Raw genomic sequence first — 19,318 nt, forward strand, 5'->3', positions numbered from 1 at the left:
ATATGTTTTTGTGCTTATGACTTAGATATGAAGTAAAAGAGGCTTCTGAGACAATGTGTAAGCTAGTTAAGGAACTGTTAAAAGAACTCCCAAATATCATTGACGCAACATAGACAAGAAGCGTTATTAACCCTGGGGCCTTTCATTATCCATGTTTAGAAGAACAGTACAGAGATCATACAGGGTCATGAGGCAGACATAGAATAATGCTTTTAGTGTCCAAGTGACCCACTAGTGAGAAATGCAGAACATTAAACCACATGTTGGCATATTGAGCCTAATGCAGAACATTAAACCACATGTTGGCATATTGAGCCTAATGCAGAACATTAAACCACATGTTGGCATATTGAGCCTAATGCAGAACATTAAACCACATGTTGGCATATTGAGCCTAATGCAGAACATTAAACCACATGTTGGCATATTGAGCCTAATGCAGAACATTAACCCCACATATTAGAATATTGGACATAATGCTCTATTCCACTTTCTCTCAGTGCCCACCCATCCCTCAGGTCTTGTGACGTTTACGTTTTTTTTGCCTGTGCCTAGTGGCCACACTTTTTGTCTTTGGCTTAATCCTAGTCTTTCTCTGTCAGCAGTCCTCTTCATACATTTTTCATTTTATAATGTATTTATCTTGAATAGCAAGTTGTGGTCAGTTCTTTCATTAGCAAATGATTTCCCCAAGATAAATGTTCAAAATGTTCAAATTGTTAAAACAGATGCACTGTGACTTAATTTAACCTTCATCATGATGTTTCTGGAGACTGACTGACTGCTACCACATTGCCACAGAAACTTCAGAGACGGAGATAACTACCACCGAGATCATCAAGCGAAGAGACGTCGGTCCTTACGGCATTCGGTCAGAATACTGCATCAGGAAAATCATCTGTCCAATCGGCGTCCCAGAAACACCCAAAGGTGAGACAGACAGAACCAGGGTGCCAACCAAGAGAATTCACAGGATAGTTGCAGCCTTTAGTGACACATCAGATTTCAATTAAGTTTTGCCTGAAGGTATGTCAGTTACTTCCTCCCTCCCTCCCTCCAAACCATCTCAGAAAAGTACCAATTCCGCCCTCTAAGATATTGTTGACACTGGCTCTGCTCTTCCCACTAGAGATTGTCTATGTAGTATTTAGTTAGGTTCTTCTGTCCACTGGCTCTGCTCTTCCCACTAGAGATTGTCTATTTAGTATTTAGTTAGGTTCTTCTGTCCACTGGCTCTGCTCTTCCCACTAGAGATTGTCTATGTAGTATTTGGTTAGGTTCTTCTCTCCCCTCCACCCCTTGACCTCCACCCTTTTCCCTCGGCCCCACAGAGACCCCGACGCCCCAGAGGAAGGGCCTCCGCTCCAGCGCCCTGCGACCCAAGAAGCCAGAGCCCACCAAGCAGACGGGACCCATCGTCATAGAGACATGGGTCGCCGAGGAGGAGCTGGACCTGTGGGAGATCCGAGCCTTCGCAGAGAGGTACAGTGGCTTCGTGGAACTCTCTGTGGTTAATGTGGAGATGTCCTGCTAAGGGTCATTTGCATGATCTTCACCCATGCTTACATACAGTACACAAGCTGGACACCTACAGAGACCAAATAAACAGCAGACTCGCTTTCTTACCATCATCTTTCCCTTTCTTTTTGGTTTGGACCAAGTGTAGAGGCTCCTCCTGGTCAGTGGATTTGCCCCCACTCTTTCGCACTGCCCTCTAGATGTTGGGGAAAACATGAAACATGTTCCATCTTAATCCCCCACACACACACACACACACACACACTAATGTCTAGCTTCCCTACTGTCGTTCCCTCACGCTTGAGCAGGCTGGACGTAAACGCTGTTCTATTGTCCCCCAACAGGGTGGAGAAGGAGAAGGCCCAGGCGGCGGACCAGGCAAAGGTTAGTGCACGGAGGAAGGCTTTGGAGCTCAAGGCCCGAATGGAGGTGCGGGTAAACCTGGAAAGAGTCGATGTCGAGCAGGTGGGATAGACAGCCGAGGTTCTGGTGGTCAAGCGCCGACAATGAACCCTCTAACTTGGCCTTCTGATCTAACTCCTGTGGAGATCTAATCCTGAATCTAATCCTTTCAAATAAGATGGGCAAAAATGTTCGAATCGGTTCAATTGAATGCATAAAATTGTCTTTCCACTAAGTCCTCTATTTGAAATCTACTAATCCGTTGATTTCCAGTGTATTCCAGTCCATTGGACTGCAATCTCTGACAAGACAAAATAACTTTCTTAATCTTAACATGGGAAGGATCTTTCCTCACCCTATGGTTGTGGGACTCTCTTCACTCTCCTCAGTCTTCTGCATGATTGCTTCCTCGTGCTGCCTGCTGCGTAGCGTGTGCTGCTGACTGACCACGTTTTTGGTGGTTGTTCACAGAAGCGTCTGGAGCTCCAGAAGAGTGGCGCCACCGTCGGCAACACCATCACCACCTCCGGCAGCCCCTCCACCCCCACCACCACCAAGGTCATGGTGGGCTCCCTCACCAGCCAGGTCACCCCGGGCACCAAGGTGGTTCTGGCCACCAAGATGGGCACTCCTGTGACATTCCAACAGAACAAGAACTTCCAGCAGACCTTCGCCACCTGGGTCAAGCAGGGCCAGACCGGCCAGCAACCAGGTAAGCACAGGGCACAGGACCTACAGCAACACGGACATAACTCCGTTAGACACGGGCTTTCATTTCTCCCTGCGGTTGAATATGAAAGAAGATGGCCAAGAAGATTGACTTAAAGCAACACATGGATAACTTAATTAGCCGCCGTGGTTTTAGTTCTCCCCGTAAGCTATATTTAGGACTTCCAGTTGTTAGCTCTAGTACATTTCATGACCCTTGTAAATGAATCGGTGTATTTGTTTATGAAATTTGATTGCATATATAAAGAAAAGGAAGATAGACATTCTTTTGCTGTGTGAAATTAACTAAACACACGTGGTTAAAATTCTCTTTAAGACAAGTCCAATAAGCCAATCAGCACTGATTGATCATCTACATGATTTTTTTGCTCATTAAGAGTGTGGCATTTGAGCCTTAAAGAAACGAAAGGATCTCAATACTCTGAGTTTTCTGATATGTCTGGGAATGAGTTTGTGGCCATTGTGGTCCTTCAGTGCTCCTCTGAGCCAAAGAAATGCCATCAGTCTTGATACTTTTTCAAGACATATATTTTATGCATTTTTAGAACATAGAATGAAATCACCGCAAAATGCACAAAGACAAAAGACAGAAAACGTCACATATTCTTCCATGGCATGTGTGAAATTTGCAAGGAATAAGGAAATAATGGAAAGGAATATTTTATATAGGTCACCTAAACATGGACAAAATGATCCCAAAATTAAAAACGCCCTAGCCAGTAGCCACACGTTATTACAAGTAAACAGCGTTGGCCTCCTTTGAGTGTTCTAGATCACTTGAGTTTGTATTTGTCAAATAACAACTGCAGCAAGAGCTTCCGAGGCTACTCTCTCTTGTCCAACAGCGGTGTTCCTTTAACCTGTGGGTCCTCATGGTTGTGTTAATAATAATCCTGTTGTGCTGTCAGAGGGGGTGGGCTCTGCGTCTCAATAAACCTGCATTCTATCCCAGCATCAGCCAGCACAGTCACCACGGTGGCTACTACATCTGGGCAGACGTTCCAGATCACCGGCACGCCGGTTACCATGGCTGGCAAAGTCATCACTGCCAAGCTGCCGCTGCCCGCCAATAGCAAGATCGTCACCTTAAATGTGCCAACCACTCAAGGAGGTACATGAAGAAAAAAAAGTTGGGCACAACCTTTCTGCCAGGCTTTGGGGGGGTTGGGGAGTAACGATGTTGTGTTTCTGGCCATCCATCAGTCCGCCACTGTCCTCACTGCATGCCAGCGAATGAATCAGTGGTCACTCTTGGCACAACCGAGTCAGGGATGGCACAGTGTGTCCAGCTCCCGAGACATTATGCGCAGCGCTCCCGAAAAAACAGGCTATTCCTGGATCCCCATTTGAGGCTTGTGCTGTGTAGTCTGTTAAAATGAGTTAGAGCCGTAACCTGGCAAAATGCAACGGGCTCCTCCAACTCGGTGTCGTCTGAACTGGCAGAGCCTTCAAAGTTCAGGACATATATCAAGTCTGTAAGACGGTGTCAAGGCACAATATTATCCAAATTGATTGGTGACTGTTCCCTGTGCCAAAAGTAACCAACATAACTGTATGCATTACTTGAATTAGTAATGCATAGTGTGCCACATTCTGTCTGTTGTTCTGGTATTATCGTTCTGAACGTCTCATTTGTTTGACTGTTGGCTCCCTGCCACAAACTGAGTAGCACAAATGACACACACACACACACACACACACACACACACACACACACACACACACACACACACACACACACACACACACACACACACACAGTAGGAACGTCCGCATGTAGCGGATGGGCCAAATTACTCCACAAACAAACAGCGTGCCCGTCTACTGACACCCATGATTCGTTAAAAAAAGGGCGTCCGTAAAACAGACAGGCGTGTGTTTTTCCAGTGCGAACGTTTTTCGAAGTCGGGTTGTTTGTTTTGGAGGAAGTTGAGGAAGTGAGCATGAAAACAAGTTTATCCTGGGGTCTGGCTTCTCAGACAGGTTAGTGCGCTATACAGAGGGGTCTCTTCTTGTTTTCCGCCTCAAACAGAAGTGCGTCGCTAGCTCTGCAAACAGAGATCCAAGAAGTGCTCGTTTGATGCTTGGCCAGTGGTGCAAACCTCGACCTAAAGATCGGCTTAACCCTCGCCCTTTGAAGAGAGAGACCTCTTGAAGTGTATCTTTACCCAATCTAGCCGCTGAAGTCCGACCACAGAAGGTGATGAAGGAAGGAGAAATCAAATATCTTTTTTAATTTTAGACTTTTATAAAAAAAAAAAGGGTGGGGGTTTAAGATGTCGACTTGGGTGACGTAGTATTATTTCTGTTAGATTCAACTAAAACGACGAAAATATAAAACGGCTACTGTGTCTGGATTAAATGAAACAGTCGAAGTACAACCAAATCTATGCATAATTTATGAGCAGGCTCGCGTGCGCAGCAACACTTTGAAGGGTGGGTTCACTCTGGTGGCTAATATTTACTATGGCAACCTTCAAAGACCTCGGCGAACATTAAAGTCAAACGGGGCACAATTAATGCATTGACATGAGCACCGAGAAATTAACCCACAATAGATCTGGCCTGGTTCTGGAGGTCGAGCCTAGAACTTGATAGCCAATGAAAGGTTGATATAACGATAGAGTTGCCCAGCAGCAAACAAACACACATTATTAAAAATACACATTGAAATATGTGTATCTGACACTAGGAAATCTAACCCTCCCACATGGGAATGCAGTCTACAAACGTTAAAGAATAACTGTTTTGCATGGGCATTGTTTTGAATAGTCCAACATCACATTGTGGTGGTGTGGAGTGCTGTTTTGTGCATGTTGAGGCACCCGAGTAAAGCCAAGCCCTGTGCTGAGAGAGAATGGCTTCTTTCTTAGGCGTGATCCAGCAGAAAGTCCTGGGAATCATTCCATCTAGCACCGCCGGCAACCAGCAAACCTTCACGTCATTCCAGCCGCGGACCACCACCATCAACATCCAGCCCAACACGCCAGGCTCACCAGGGCAGCAGCAGGTGCGACCGCTCAGACACACACACACACACACACACACACACACACACAGGCAGACACTTGGTCTTCTTAAGTCACAACCCTGGGCATCTACAGCCTCTCTATTGTCTTCCAGCCAAGCTGTTGGGGATGGTGGCTGTCTGTTCAAAGCAAATAAACAGGATTTAATGGTGCCGTGTGAGAGGACTGAATTATGCAGACATCATGTCTATAAAGTCGAAGCGTCTGTTGTGTGTCGTTAAGCGACTTAACCAGAAGTGACACACTCTGAGTCTAGACTTCGACTAGATAGGATGAAGCACCATGCACAGTTGTCATCTTCCACCACGTTATAACAGTCACAGGCCAAGTTATTGTTACTCAATAGCGATTTGTATGTGTTCAACCAACACACCAGCTGATCACCACCACCACCGGGGGACAGATCCGCTCAGGCATGACTGTGATCCGCACGCCCATCCAGCAGGGCAGCACTCTGGGCAAGACCATCCTGCGCACGCCTCTGGTCGTGCAACAAGGTGGGTGTCCTTTTAGCTTTAGTGTCTTCAATGTTCTTATGTGGTAATAGGTGGACCATAACTGCCCTGGCAACTCTATGAAGGCATTAATCAGCTCTGTATGTGTTTGTGTGTCTCTGTGTGTGTGTGTGTGTCTGTCTCTCTCTGTGTGTGTCTCTGTGTGTGTGTCTCTGTGTGTGTGTCTCTGTATGTGTGTCTCTGTATGTGTGTCTCTGTATGTGTGTCTCTGTATGTGTGTCTCTGTATGTGTGTCTCTGTATGTGTGTCTCTGTATGTGTGTCTCTGTGTGTGTGTGTTTGTGTGTGTGTCTCTCTCTCTGTGTGTGTGCATACACGCGTCTCCTCCTCAGGCCAGACACAGCAGGTGATCATCCACGGGCAGCCTGTCTCCACGGCCCTCTCGGGGGCCAGTCCCGTGGCCACCACCACGGGGCAGCGGGTGGCAGGTGCCTCCCCTGGGCAGCCGGTGGCCCCCCAGACCCCTCCAGGCCAGCGCGCCCAGCAGGGGCAGGTCAAGCTCACCCTGGCCCAGCTCACGCAGCTCACCCAAGGGGCTCAGGTCAGGACACAGGCCTCCACCGGCCCCAGTCTTTTACGTGCAGTAAATTGTAGTTGTTCTGGGTTTAATGGCGGCGGTGGTTTGTTTTGTAAATATAAGCTCTGTCAGATGGTGATTATTATACAGTGAACATGTGATCCTCATGCTGGCGCTTTCTCTTGTAGCAAAAGCAGCAGGGAGCAGCAGTAGAGAGGCCGCAGGTGAGTGTCACCGCACCCTCAGAGTTCTCCCAGTCCTCATCTAGGTTGAGGCCACGGCACATATTTTCAGGAACTACTCACACTTCTGTCGTGAAGTTTCCCTCTTTACTTTAGCCCTCTCCCTCCATCATTGCTCTGTGTCCTTTCTCTTGTTCTCTCGTATCTCTCTACAGCCTTCTCTACTTTTTCCATCATTCTCTCTCTCTCTCTCAACTTGTTTCGTCTTGCCTGCTATCCCTGTTTGTTTATCTATGTGATTTTATTTCTTACAATTATTTATTCATATAAATTTCACAGTACTTTTTCTTGCCATGAAAATAGCCACAGCTGCTGATATGGCATTGAGCCCTCATTCTCTCTCTCTCTCTCTCTCTCTCTCTCTCTCTCTCTCTCTCTCTCTCTCTCTCTCTCTCTCTCTCTCTCTCTCTCTCTCTCTCTCTCTCTCTCCAGCAGGGCTCTGGGACCCAGCCTGCTCAGGGCCTGACGGTGGTGGTGCAGGGCCAGGGCCAGACCACGGGGCAGCTGCAGGTCATCCCGCAGGGCGTGACGGTGATCCCGCGGCCCGGTCAGCAGCTCATGCAGGCGGCGCTGCCCAACGGCCAGGTGCAGCGCTTCCTCTTCACCCCCATTCCTGCCACGTCGGCCGCCACCGGCACCCCCGCCACGCCAGGTACCCGCGCGCCACCCGCAACACACTGCCAGTCAGCCAGCGCCATGTAGTGCCAACTCACAAACACATTATATTCCAATAGCACATTATGGTGTGCTGTTTCCATGTCCACTAAGGGCTGCCCAGCACAGCACATAAGCGTCACCACATATTATTCACCTATTTTATTGGCCTATTGTATACACACACACTATGTTTTCATGGCAACTCATCCTCAGATAACACCGGGCACACACATCCTATGAAATCACCGGTAGGGTGGACCCCCATAAAGTTTTATGTATGGCAGGTCTGGGTGAGGGTGTTCACAAGGGGAAATCCCACCCCTCCCCCGACGTACTGATTTTCATGACCCCCCACCCCCCCACCCCCCACCCCTGGAACATCCAGCAGAGGTGGGAACATTAAACAATGATCACGTAAACGTGACGCAAACGTTATGGTTGCCACAGCCTGTTTAGAGAAGCTTTTCCATAAGCCCTCTATCTCCCTCTGACATGGGCGGCTTTTACCATCAAATTAGTTTATTGGTTGATATGATGATGATGACTTGAGTGCACTCTGAGAGAAGCCATTTTCATAATTGACTAACTGCAGCAAAGCATGCTGTATTTCTTTTATAGCATAACAATGTTCATCCGGTGAAGGACACAGTACTTACAATACTGTGTGTGTCTCTGTGTGTGTCTCTGTGTGTGTGTGTGTGTGTGTGTGTGTTTCCCCGGAGCAGGTCAAGGTCAGCAGCAGCTCGCCGTGCCCGCCCAGCCCCATCTCCAGCCGGCCGCCCAGTCCTCCCCTGCCCAGGCGGCCGCACCCATCCAGGCGGGCGCCCTGACGCCGCGCACCCCGCCCACCACCCCCCAGGCCCAGATCCCGCCGCACCCGCAGGCCCAGATGCCCATCCAGTCGCCCACGCCGCTGCAGCTCAAGGCCGTGGTGGGCCAGCCGCCCGGCACCGCCGTCCTCAAGCAGCAGCCGCCACAAGGGGGCGCCGCGGGGCACACCAACCCCCAGCAGGTGCGGGCGCCCCTCCAGCTGCACGCCCAGCAGCTCATCACCGTCCCAGGGCTCCAGATCCAGCTGCAGGCCCAGCAGGGCGGCCTGTCCGGCGGTCAGCAGATCAAGCTGCAGCTGCCCATCCAGCTCCAGCAGCAGCAGCAGCCCCTCACCACCACCACCGCCGCCGGACAGGGCGCCCAGGCGACAGGGCAGGTGCAGGGGCAGGTGGCGGCGGGCGGTCAGCAGATCCAGAACGTGGTGACCATCCAGACGGCCAGCGTGCAGGAGCAGCTGCGGCGCATCCAGCAGCTGCGAGAGCAGCAGCAGCAGAAGAAGCGGCAGACGCAGGAGGCTAGACGGGAGCAGCAGCAGCAGGCCAGCAGCCAGAGCCAGAGCCAGCTCATCCAGAAACAGGTAACCAAGCAACGGGGGGGGATCATGGGTAGACATGGGTGAGAAGAATCATGGGTAGACATAGGTGAGGTGGAGGTGGTAGACATGGGTCTGGAGGATCATGGTTAGACATGGGTGAGGAGGATCATGGGTAGACATGGGTGAGGAGGATCATGGGTAGAAATGGGTGTGGAGGATCATGGGTAGAGATGGGTGTGGAGGATCATGGGTAGAGATGGGTGTGGAGGATCATGGGTAGAGATGGGTGTGGATCATGGGTAGACATGGGTGTGGAGGATCATGGGTAGAGATGGGTGTGGAGGATCATGGGTAGAGATGGGTGTGGAGGATCATGGGTAGACACAGATCAAAGGGTCCATGGGTGGACTTAAGTGAAGCAGTTCAACTCATCATGGTGGAGCGCAGTGTCCTTTCTATACTGTTCTGTGCTTTGAGGAGAGCAGAGGGGGTGAGAGCTGCACCACAGGGCCGATCCCTTTCATACATAAACAGTCCGCTGTCCATCGCCTGAGTTTGTGCATCTGGGTTTATTTTCTGAGCCACTGGTGGTGGCCCTGGTGTGTGTGTGTGTGTGTGTGTGTGTGTGTGTGTGTGAAGGGTTTGTGGTATATGTGTGTGTGCTCTGTGTACCATGTCGTGTGTGTTTGTGTACATACTGTCATGGTGTGTTTGTGTGTCGGACCCTTATGGGTGTCCCAGGTCCAGGTCCTGCTGTGGTGATGAATGGTATGAGAGAGATTATGTCTGTCCTTTGTATATGTCTATCTGTCTTTGAGGCTGCATGTGTGTTTATGTGTGTTCGTGTCCACTGTGTTTGGCTTTGTCTTAATAGTGCTTTCTCTGTGCATACATGTGTCTCTTTTCCTGGAAAGGTTCTAGTTGTAGTGGCAGTGCAGTCTGTGTGTGCGCGTGTGTGTGCTGTCTGCTCATAGGTGTGTGTGTGTGTGTGTGTGTGTGTGTGTGTGTGTGTGTGTGTTTCTGTGTGTGTGTGTGTGTGTGTGTGTGTGTGTGTGTATGTGTGTGTGTGTGTGTGTGTGTGTGTGTGTGTGTGTGTGTGTGTTTTCTGCCCGCACACATTAGATTGTGGAAAAGAATGTATGTATGTGTGTGTGTGTGTGTGTGTATTTATCTGTGTGTGTGTGTGTGTGTGTGTGTGTGTGTGCCCAGTGTTTAACCGTGCACTCCCCCTCTGTGGCCTGCAGGTGGTGATGAAGCAGAACGCGGTCATCGAGCACCTGAAGCAGAAGAAGACCATGTCCCCGGCCGAGCGGGAGGAGAACCAGAGGTGAGGTCCCCCGGGGGCCCTCCGACCCTCCACTGACCCCTCCCCTCTGTCTGTCTGCCCGGGGCGACCCTGTCACCCTGCCCCCTCCCCACTGCCCACTGTCCTTTTCACCCCCTGCCCGTCCCTGTCCAGCTGAATCATAACACTGTCTCGTCCAGAGGCTCTGACCCAGACTTGGACGGGGGCAGCTGACCACACCGAGCCACAGATGGGTAGACTGCACCTGAAGTGGTCGCTCTCCAGCCGCGCTCCCACTCCCTCTGTGTCCAGTCCAGCAGCGGTCGGCCACTGGCTCATTCTCTCCTTTCATCTCTCTCCATTTTATCCTCCCCCCTCTCTCCCCCAGTGCTTTATTTAAACGCGTGCTCTGTGTGCTCTGTGTCTCACCTCTGCTCCATCTCTACTCTGGGACTCCTTGTGTGCCGTTCTGTTCTCGTCCTGTTGAGTCACTCTCACTGCAGCATCAGCCGTCTGACCATTCCAACGCCTCCTCCTCCTCTTCCTCCTCTCCGTCGTCACTATGTCCATCTCTTTTTTGTTTTTTTTTCCCCCTCTCTTTCTCTCGGTCTCAGTCTGGGAACTCATCTTGACCTCTGACCCCCTCCACAGCTGGTGCTGCTGTGTGTGTGTGTGTGTGTGTGTGTGTGTGTGTGTGTGTGTGTGTGTGTGTGTTTTTCGTGTTTTCCCCCATCCTCCTCCACTGCAGGAGGAGAAGCTCTCCTGCTCCTCTCCTATCCCCTCCTACGCTCTCTTCCTGCTCCTCTTCCTGCTCCTGCTCGTGCTGGTCTTCCTGCTCCTCTCCTCCCCCTCTCCTCCTCCTCTCCTCTCCTGCTCCTCTCCTCCTCCTGCTCCTGCTCCTCTTCCTGCTCCTCTTCCTGCTCTTCCTGCTTCTCTTCCTGCTCCTCCTCCTGCTCCTCTCCTCCTCCTGCTCCTCTCCTCCTGCTCCTCTTCCTCCTCCTCTTCCTCCTCTTCCTGCTCCTCTTCCTGCTCCTCTTCCTGCTCCTCTTCCTGCTCCTCTTCCTGCTCCTCTCCTCTCCTGCTCCTCTTCCTGCTCCTCTCCTCCTCCTGCTCCTCTCTGCTCCTCTCCTCCTCCTGCTCCTCTCTGCTCCTCTCCCTCCTGCTCCTCTTCCTGCTCCTCTTCCTGCTCCTCTTCCTGCTCCTCTTCCTGCTCCTCCTCCTGCTCCTCTCCTCTCCTCCCCATTGGGCCCTCCTCCCATCCTCAGTTCCAGCACATACCAAAACAAATAATCCGAACAAAAGCACACTTGTGCCCCATCTGGCCTTGGAGCGCTCGCATGTAAAACACGCCGCTGCATAATCAGACAGCGCTGTAGTAGTCACTCACTCACTCACTCCTTCACTCACTCACTCACTCACTCCCTCACACTCACAGGGCTGCAAATCTAGAGGGCGGGATGGTGCTGGAACAGCGGATCTGAATAACATGGGCCGTATTTTTGTTGGGGCGGGAGACTTGTTGGAATGTCTCCCTTTTTTAAAAAAAGAAGGAAAAACTCGTCTGTTTGTTCGGGAGAGGGTGTTTCCAATCAGTGTCACTTCAAGTTTCAAACTTGACTTTTATTTTCCTCAAAAGAGTTGCAGAAGACTGAAGAGCCTTCATTAACTTTCCATCATAATTCACAGCAATATTTCCAAAAATGTCACTGCTGTTATCTAGCGATAGCAACAGGGAAACCGCCTAAAATGTGAACGCAAGGTGATGTTTGCCGTATTTCTCGAAAACTTTTGGCACCATTGTTGCTACTTCAACACATTAACGTCGACTGATATTCACCTCCCAGCTCTCGTGTGACTTTATCTGTTCTCCTCAAATTCCTTCAAGTGTGCCAAAGCAAAGTGGACTGTATTTTTAGCTTCAAACAGTCAAATCGCTGTAGCTGATCTCCAGACATAATTTATTCAGGAAAATGGTCATATTAAATAAAACAGTAAATCAAATTATCTGCGTTAACGTAGCGCAAGCGTCAGCGATGGGAACATTTCAAATTAATAAAACGTCTAGTGTAGACATGAACTTTGTGGAGCAAAAAAAATGAAACCTTTTTTTTGTTCATTCTCTTTTCTGTTTTTACTTTTCCCCATTTTTGCCCCATATCCTTCCCATTTTCCAAGAGGATCCAGTGCAAACAAAAGCCTTATCTAAATCACGAAGACATTTTCTTTGGAAAGCATGTGCTGAATATGGCAAAGTTCTCTCTCTCTCTCTCTCTCTCTCTCTCTCTCTCTCTCTCTCTCTCTCTCTCTCTTTCTCTCTCTCTCTCTCGTTCCTCCTTTTTAATTCTCTGCCTCGTGTTTCCTCCCGGGGTCTCCAGGATGATCGTGTGCAATCAGGTGATGAAGTACATCCTGGACAAGATCGACAAGGCCGAGCGACAGGCGGCCAAGAAGCGCAAGCGCGAGGAGTCGGTGGAGCAGAAGCGGAGCAAGCAGAACGCCTCGCGCCTCTCGGCCCTGCTCTACAAGCACAAGGAGCAGCTCAAGGCCGAGATCCTCAAGAAGAGAGCCCTGCTGGACAAGGAGCTGCAGCTGGAGGTGCAGGTGAGCCATGAGGGGTGTCACTCAAGGGTGGGGGGCCACTGGGGTGGACTCTACCAGAGCACTTCAGGAGAAACATCTCTGGTAACATCTCTGACTGTTTAGTCAGACCTGTGTATCCCTCGGCCCCTTTCTATGTTTTAGCTGTTTTGCCCAACCTCTCTCTTGCCATGTAAAGCACTTTGGGTCAACTCCTGTTGTTTTTAAATGTGCTATATAAATAAAAGTGACTTGACTTGACTAACTATCAGGAAAAATAACAAGGCATTATGAATCAGGCAGGCCTCATGGGGATGATACACTGCCTCGAGACCATTGTTGATTGTGTGGTATAGACTGCTGTTTATACCGGCCCTTAACTTCACAAACACAATAAGCTTTTGCTGTTTGGAGCTGCAAATCTACTCTTAGCCTCATTAACTTTCACATGCTTGTCAGTATCAACTTATGTGCAACATATTTGTGCACTTTTATGAGTGAACATCACAGCCAGCATTGTTTTCATGGACTGAGAGTACCTCAGGTGCGGGTGACTCTGATGCTTTGCCAAAGCTGCCGTGGTGCTGATGTCTCTGGTTTCCCCTCCACCCCACCAGGAGGAGCTGAAGAGGGACCTGGGCAAGCTGCGGCGGGAGAAGGAACGGGCCCAGGCCGCCGCCGCCTCTCAGGCCGCCGCCGCTGCCGCGTCTGCGGTTTCCCACGCCAGTCCGGCTTGGGCCCGGCCTCCGCCCTGACCGCCACCGGACACAAACGCAAGCGGGAGGAGGAGCGCGACGTCACCTCGGTCAAGGCCAAGAAGAAGAAGATGATCTCCACTACCTCAAAGGCCACCACCAAGGACTCCAAGCTGTACTGTGTCTGCAAGACGCCCTACGACGAGTCCAAGTAAATTTCCATTGAGTTTACCGTACATCTTACCCATGGTTTCATGAATCAGCATTCTGATGTATAAATAGATCGTCACCATACCTATCACTTTGGGGTTAGTAGCACTTCCACTTCAGAAATGGCAGGCAGAGCTGGCAGGAATCTCTGACGCAATGAAGATCATTGACAGTAGTGCATATATACAGAATACTTATTATTACATAGCTTGTTGCTTTTGGAAATGAATTGTAATTGATACTTGGGGACTGTTTTATATCAGGTTATGTTAGATATTGGGAACCTGTCAGGAAACCAGTATTTGAATAATTGTTTCCATAGTTTATTTTTGTCAGTATTTATGTGGTACCTCATCTAAACATCTCCTATCTGACCTGTACCCCCCCCCCCCACCCCCACCGACTCCACTAGGTTCTACATCGGCTGTGACCTGTGCACAAACTGGTACCATGGCGAGTGTGTGGGCGTCACAGAGAAGGAGGCCCTGAAGATGGACGACTACATCTGCGCCGAGTGCAAGCGGGCCCAGGAGGGCAGCACGGAGGAGCTCTACTGCATCTGTCGCACGCCCTATGACGAAGCCCAGTAAGGACCCCAAGAGCAGCCTCTGATTAGCCACTGCAGCCATTGATCGATTAGACTATTGTCATTGGCTTACTGGTTACATTAACGGATCTGACCAAGCTACGTTTTCTGTTGTTAGTTGTCTACAACATTCATATATTTTACTACTGATTGAATATATTCATATATTTTACTACTGAGTCAAATACCTTTAGTCTTCCAGGCTGTGGTCATTCATAACTAGTAAACCAAGGCAGCCAGGGCTTGTGGCCAAGAGTACGCCGCGTAATTACGTGAGCTGTAGAGGTCAGGTTTCAGTAGTACAGCTTGTCAGGACAGGACCTGGACATATCTGTCCCGTCCTTCTTTCCCCCAAACCAAACATGCTGATTAAAAGGAGCTCATGCCAAGTTATGTCGAGCATGGCCTGACCCATATGCCCCCCTCCGCTGCCTCCTCTTTCTCGCTCCCCGCTCCCTTAGGTTCTACATCGGCTGTGACCGCTGCCAGAACTGGTACCACGGCCGCTGCGTGGGCATCCTGCAGAGCGAGGCCACGCACATCGACGTGTACGTGTGCCCGCAGTGCCAGTCCACGGAGGACGCCATGACCGTGCTCACGCCGCTCACCGACAAGGACTACGAGGGCCTGCGGCGGATCCTGCGCTCCCTACAGGTACGGCGTCTTGGCTCCTAAGCCCTTGTAATCTCTCTCTCTCTCTCTCTCTCTCTCTCTCCTTTCTTTCTCTTTCTCTTTCTCTCTCTCTCCCTCCAGTCACCGTGGAAACAATACAGGCGCTGTTCTCCCTCACCATCCCCTCCTTTATCTGATCTGCAGCGCTCCGTCCAGGCCTCTCCTTGGACGTCTTCCCGGGAGAGTTTGCTTTTCTCTCTCTTCCCTCTTTTTCTTCTTCTTCGTCTTCGTGTTTTGTTTGTTTTTTTTTTGTTCATTTTTGTCCTTTTATTCTTTTTCTTTAGTCTTTATTTCTCGCATTCTATGCCTCCCCTTGCTTTGTTCTCTCCCTGCCTGTGTTTCCCCTCGTGCGTGGTCGGGGGAGAGTGGAAGGGAGAGCACATCTGGTCTTATTGAACCAGCTGCTTCCAATATCGGGCCTCATGGTTTGTTTTGTTTCTTCGTTTTTTTCATGCAAAGGTCTTTCTCTCCCTCCCTCTCCCTCCCTCCTATTCTCTTTATTCTCTCTCTCTCTCTCTCTCTTCCTGCTTTTCTCAGGCACACAAAATGGCGTGGCCCTTCCTGGAGCCGGTGGATCCCAACGATGCTCCAGATTACTACGGCGTCATAAAGGAGCCCATGGGTACGTAGTCCCAAGAGCCGCACACACACACACACACACGCCCAGCCCCATCAAACCCCACCTCCACCACCAGCCCCATCAAACCCACCTCCACCACCAGCCCCATCAAACCCCACCTCCACCACCAGCCCCATGAAACCCCACCACCACCACCAGCAGCCCCATGAAACCCCACCACCACCACCAGCCCCATGAAACCCTTACCACTCACTCAGCAGCCCATGAAACCCCACTCACCACCCACCACCACCAACCCCATGAAACCCCACCACCACCACCAGCCCCATCAGACCCACCACCACCACCACCAGCCCCATGAAACCCCACCACCACCAGCAGCCCCATGAAACCCCCCACCACCACCACCAGCAGCCCCATCAGACCCCACCACCACCACCACCAGCAGCCCCATCAGACCCCACCACCACCACCAGCAGCCCCATCAGACCCCACCACCACCACCAGCCCCATGAAACCCCACCACCACCACCACCAGCCCCAGCCCCATCAAACCCCCACCACCACCACCACCAGCCCCATGAAACCCCACCACCAGCCCCACCACCAGCCCCAGCCCCATGAAACCCCACCACCACCACCACCAGCCCCATGAAACCCCCACCACCACCACCAGCCCCATGAAACCCCACCACCACCACCAGCCCCCCATCAAACCCCACCACCACCACCACCACCACCAGCCCCATGAAACCACCACCACCACCACCACCAGCCCCATGAAACACCACCACCACCACCACCAGCCCCATGAAACCCCACCACCACCACCACCAGCCCCATGAAACCCCACCACCCACCACCAGCCCCATGAAACCCCCACCACCACCAGCCCCATCAAACCCCACCACCACCACCACCAGCCCCATCAAACCCCACCACCACCACCACCAGCCCCCATGAAACCCCCACCACCACCAGCCCCATGAAACCCACCACCACCACCACCAGCCCCATCAGACCCCACCGCCTCCAGCCCCACACCTCTCCGGGTGCTGGTGGAGGTGCCACGGCTGCACTCTTTAATCATGAAAAAGCTCCGTGACGGACGGCCGGTCGGCCCCCGGGTGTTTTTTGACCGGCCTGTTGAGGGTGGCGGGGGGGAGGGGGAGTAAATTGCCTCGCCGCGCCCGTCCAGCGGTGGCCATTAGCGGAAAAGCCCCCCAACTCAGATCAAACTGCCCATGTAAATGGCGACTTGCGTCAACACGCCCTTTTGAACTGGCGAACAAACAAGCCATTAATGAGTCCAGGACAAGCCTCAAGACACAGTTCTCTGTATGCTTGAACGAACCACCCTCTCTCTCTCTGTCTGTCTCTCTCTCTCTCTCTCTCTCTCTCTCTCTCTTTTCAGCTTCACTGGGTGCCCCAAAGAGACTTGAAGGGGGCCAAGCGCCAGAGGAGTTTTTCACTCCTTCAGCTTTTCCATGCAGTCAAAGGTGGACGTTGATGCCGGTCAAAGGCGCTGGCCCCTTTGATACGCACTCCAGGTCGCCCAGCTGACTTGGGCAGTGGTGGGGGGGGCGGTTGGGTGGGGAGGGAGGGTGAGAATCGGATATGTTTATTTGGACTCAGCTCCCCCCGGGGCAGAGGCTGGAACCCCAGCAGTAGCTGCCCTGTGTGTTGAAGGGGGAGGCTGTGCAAGCCGGCTAGCTGACTGGCCACTGTTGAAATCATACCTACTCCGAAGGTGGCCTGCAAAACGTTTTTTATCAGGCCCAAAAGCAAAATAACGGTTTTAAAAACCACAGTGCTAGTGATCTGAATGAGATTTTGTTTTTTTCAGTGTAATTGAACGTTTTTGTAATAATTTGTGCCTACTGGTTGTGTCTTCAGGTCTCAGATTATGTTATAAGTAGTGTATCTTTTTTTTCAAACTTTTTTTTTTAATAAATCGCAACTTTCTTGACTCCCTGTCCCCATCCCAGACCTCTCCACAATGGAGGAAAGGTTGCAGAAGCGCTTCTACGTCAAGCTCACAGAGTTTGTGGCGGACATGACCAAAATCTTCGACAACTGCCGCTACTACAACCCCAGCGACTCGCCCTTCTATCAGTGTGCCGAGGTCCTGGAGAACTTCTTTGTGCAGAAACTCAAAGCGTTCAAAGCAAGCAGGTAATGTTCCAGAGAACTTTTTATATTTATAAATATATATATTTATACATGCTCATCTCTCGATCTTTCATTCTCTCTCTCGGTCATGTTTATTTTGTGCTCCTCTTCTTCCATGAGCTTTGTGGCTTGTTGCTCTCCTGGGCTTTCCCATTTCCCCTCCTCAGGCCTCAGTCATCCTCTTGTGGGATGATTGCTGGCTTTAATCATGAACATGACCTGCTTTTAGCTGGCTGACCAGAAATGTCACTCCTTTATTGCTGCTCTCCCTGTCACTTTCACGGAGTAGTCGAGCATCTCCACCATTAGCTGTGTGCTAATGCTATGTTTATGTATTTGTTTTTGTTTAATTGTAATGCTAGTCTGTGTGTGGACAAAATATAGGACAACCGTTAACTTAGCTTGCTGTATTGCTAGCCTTAGCTTCAATACCGTGTGCCGCCTTTTGGGATGCCCAACGCCCCCAAGGTTTTGTGTTTGCTTCTGTTGTCATGGCTACGTGCTCGGCATGCGTTTTTTTTTATTTACATCATCCATTCTCTCTCTCTCTCTCTCTCCTTCTCTTCCCTACAGATTGTGATGTCATGTTTCAGACGTTGTAGGTGGAAACTGAACTGGATGCCAGGGTCACTCTAAAATAACCAATTGTGGACCTCTGTGTTTGTTTGTCTCTAGTCAAACAAAAATTGGCAGCATTATGTTTTCATTGTTTTGTGTATGGACGTACAGATGAAAACAATTGAAGTTGCACTGTACAAATCAAACCGTTTGTCATCGTGGCAGCCATGTCGGGTCTCAAAGCAAGGGAAAATGTTGTCATTTTTTCAAGCGGTTGCTATATTACCTCCAGTTCATCAGTATATGTATAAAGAACAGTATGAAATGTACCAAGAATAGTCAACCTTCCCCTTTTTGGTTGATTTGGTCCCAAAATCATTATAGCGCCAGGTATTCCGTAATGAAATAAGGCTGGTTATTCCGTAATGAAATAAGGCTGGTTATTCCGTAATGAAAGGAGTCGGGTTATTCCATAATGAATTGATAGACATTACAGGTAGTTAGTCTCGCCAAACGTTATTCAGGTGGCTTTTTAAACTTTATTCATGAGGAGTTGTTGAATAAGCTGAACTTGGTTCTGTTCTTATTAGGACAGTCAAACAAATATTTTCATTTACCAGTATTTCCTTTTTTTTAGCCTTTTGTACATTGTATTTTACATCCATTTATATCCTTTTGTGAAGGAGCAACTTAAAGTAAATAATGGTAGATACATTGTTATTAGGCCAGTGGAAGTTTCCAGTGGCGCTCATGTTAGTTTCTTTAGTTCATTTCTGGTGAACTCTGCTCTCATGTCAGGAGCCGTATATGGGATGTTCTCTTTGTATATGAAAGGCTAATAACACACCAACATGGCTGCTGTCTCTCCTGAATTTTTTCCCTTCAACTAAAACAATGTCTGACCCACTGGCATCCTGTGTTTTGTATTCCTTAGTGCATTTATTACCTGTTAAGCTTTTAATAAAAAAACAAAAAAAAATAATCCAAGGGGGTCTTTACCTGTTTCCTC

The 19,318-nt window shown here is 50.1% G+C and overlaps 1 protein-coding gene across 1 annotated transcript in view; it reads left to right on the forward strand.

The window, feature by feature from the left end:
* The window catches only part of LOC125297212 (nucleosome-remodeling factor subunit BPTF-like), a gene marked incomplete in the record, with an annotated part of 40,351 nt that overhangs the window by 19,895 nt on the left and 1,138 nt on the right, over positions 1–19,318 (forward strand). The window contains 19 exon segments of the mRNA XM_048247408.1: positions 802–930; positions 1,332–1,482; positions 1,863–1,983; positions 2,392–2,632; positions 3,602–3,760; positions 5,523–5,659; positions 6,055–6,175; positions 6,525–6,733; positions 6,898–6,933; positions 7,384–7,603; positions 8,334–9,016; positions 10,219–10,301; positions 12,635–12,860; positions 13,454–13,568; positions 13,571–13,742; positions 14,154–14,327; positions 14,789–14,981; positions 15,537–15,621; positions 17,568–17,754. Of these exon segments, the coding sequence (XP_048103365.1) occupies positions 802–930; positions 1,332–1,482; positions 1,863–1,983; positions 2,392–2,632; positions 3,602–3,760; positions 5,523–5,659; positions 6,055–6,175; positions 6,525–6,733; positions 6,898–6,933; positions 7,384–7,603; positions 8,334–9,016; positions 10,219–10,301; positions 12,635–12,860; positions 13,454–13,568; positions 13,571–13,742; positions 14,154–14,327; positions 14,789–14,981; positions 15,537–15,621; positions 17,568–17,754 (3,442 nt within the window).

This window comes from Alosa alosa, chromosome 7 (genome assembly GCF_017589495.1).
Source record: "Alosa alosa isolate M-15738 ecotype Scorff River chromosome 7, AALO_Geno_1.1, whole genome shotgun sequence".
In the NCBI taxonomy this organism is placed as follows: domain Eukaryota; kingdom Metazoa; phylum Chordata; class Actinopteri; order Clupeiformes; family Clupeidae; genus Alosa; species Alosa alosa.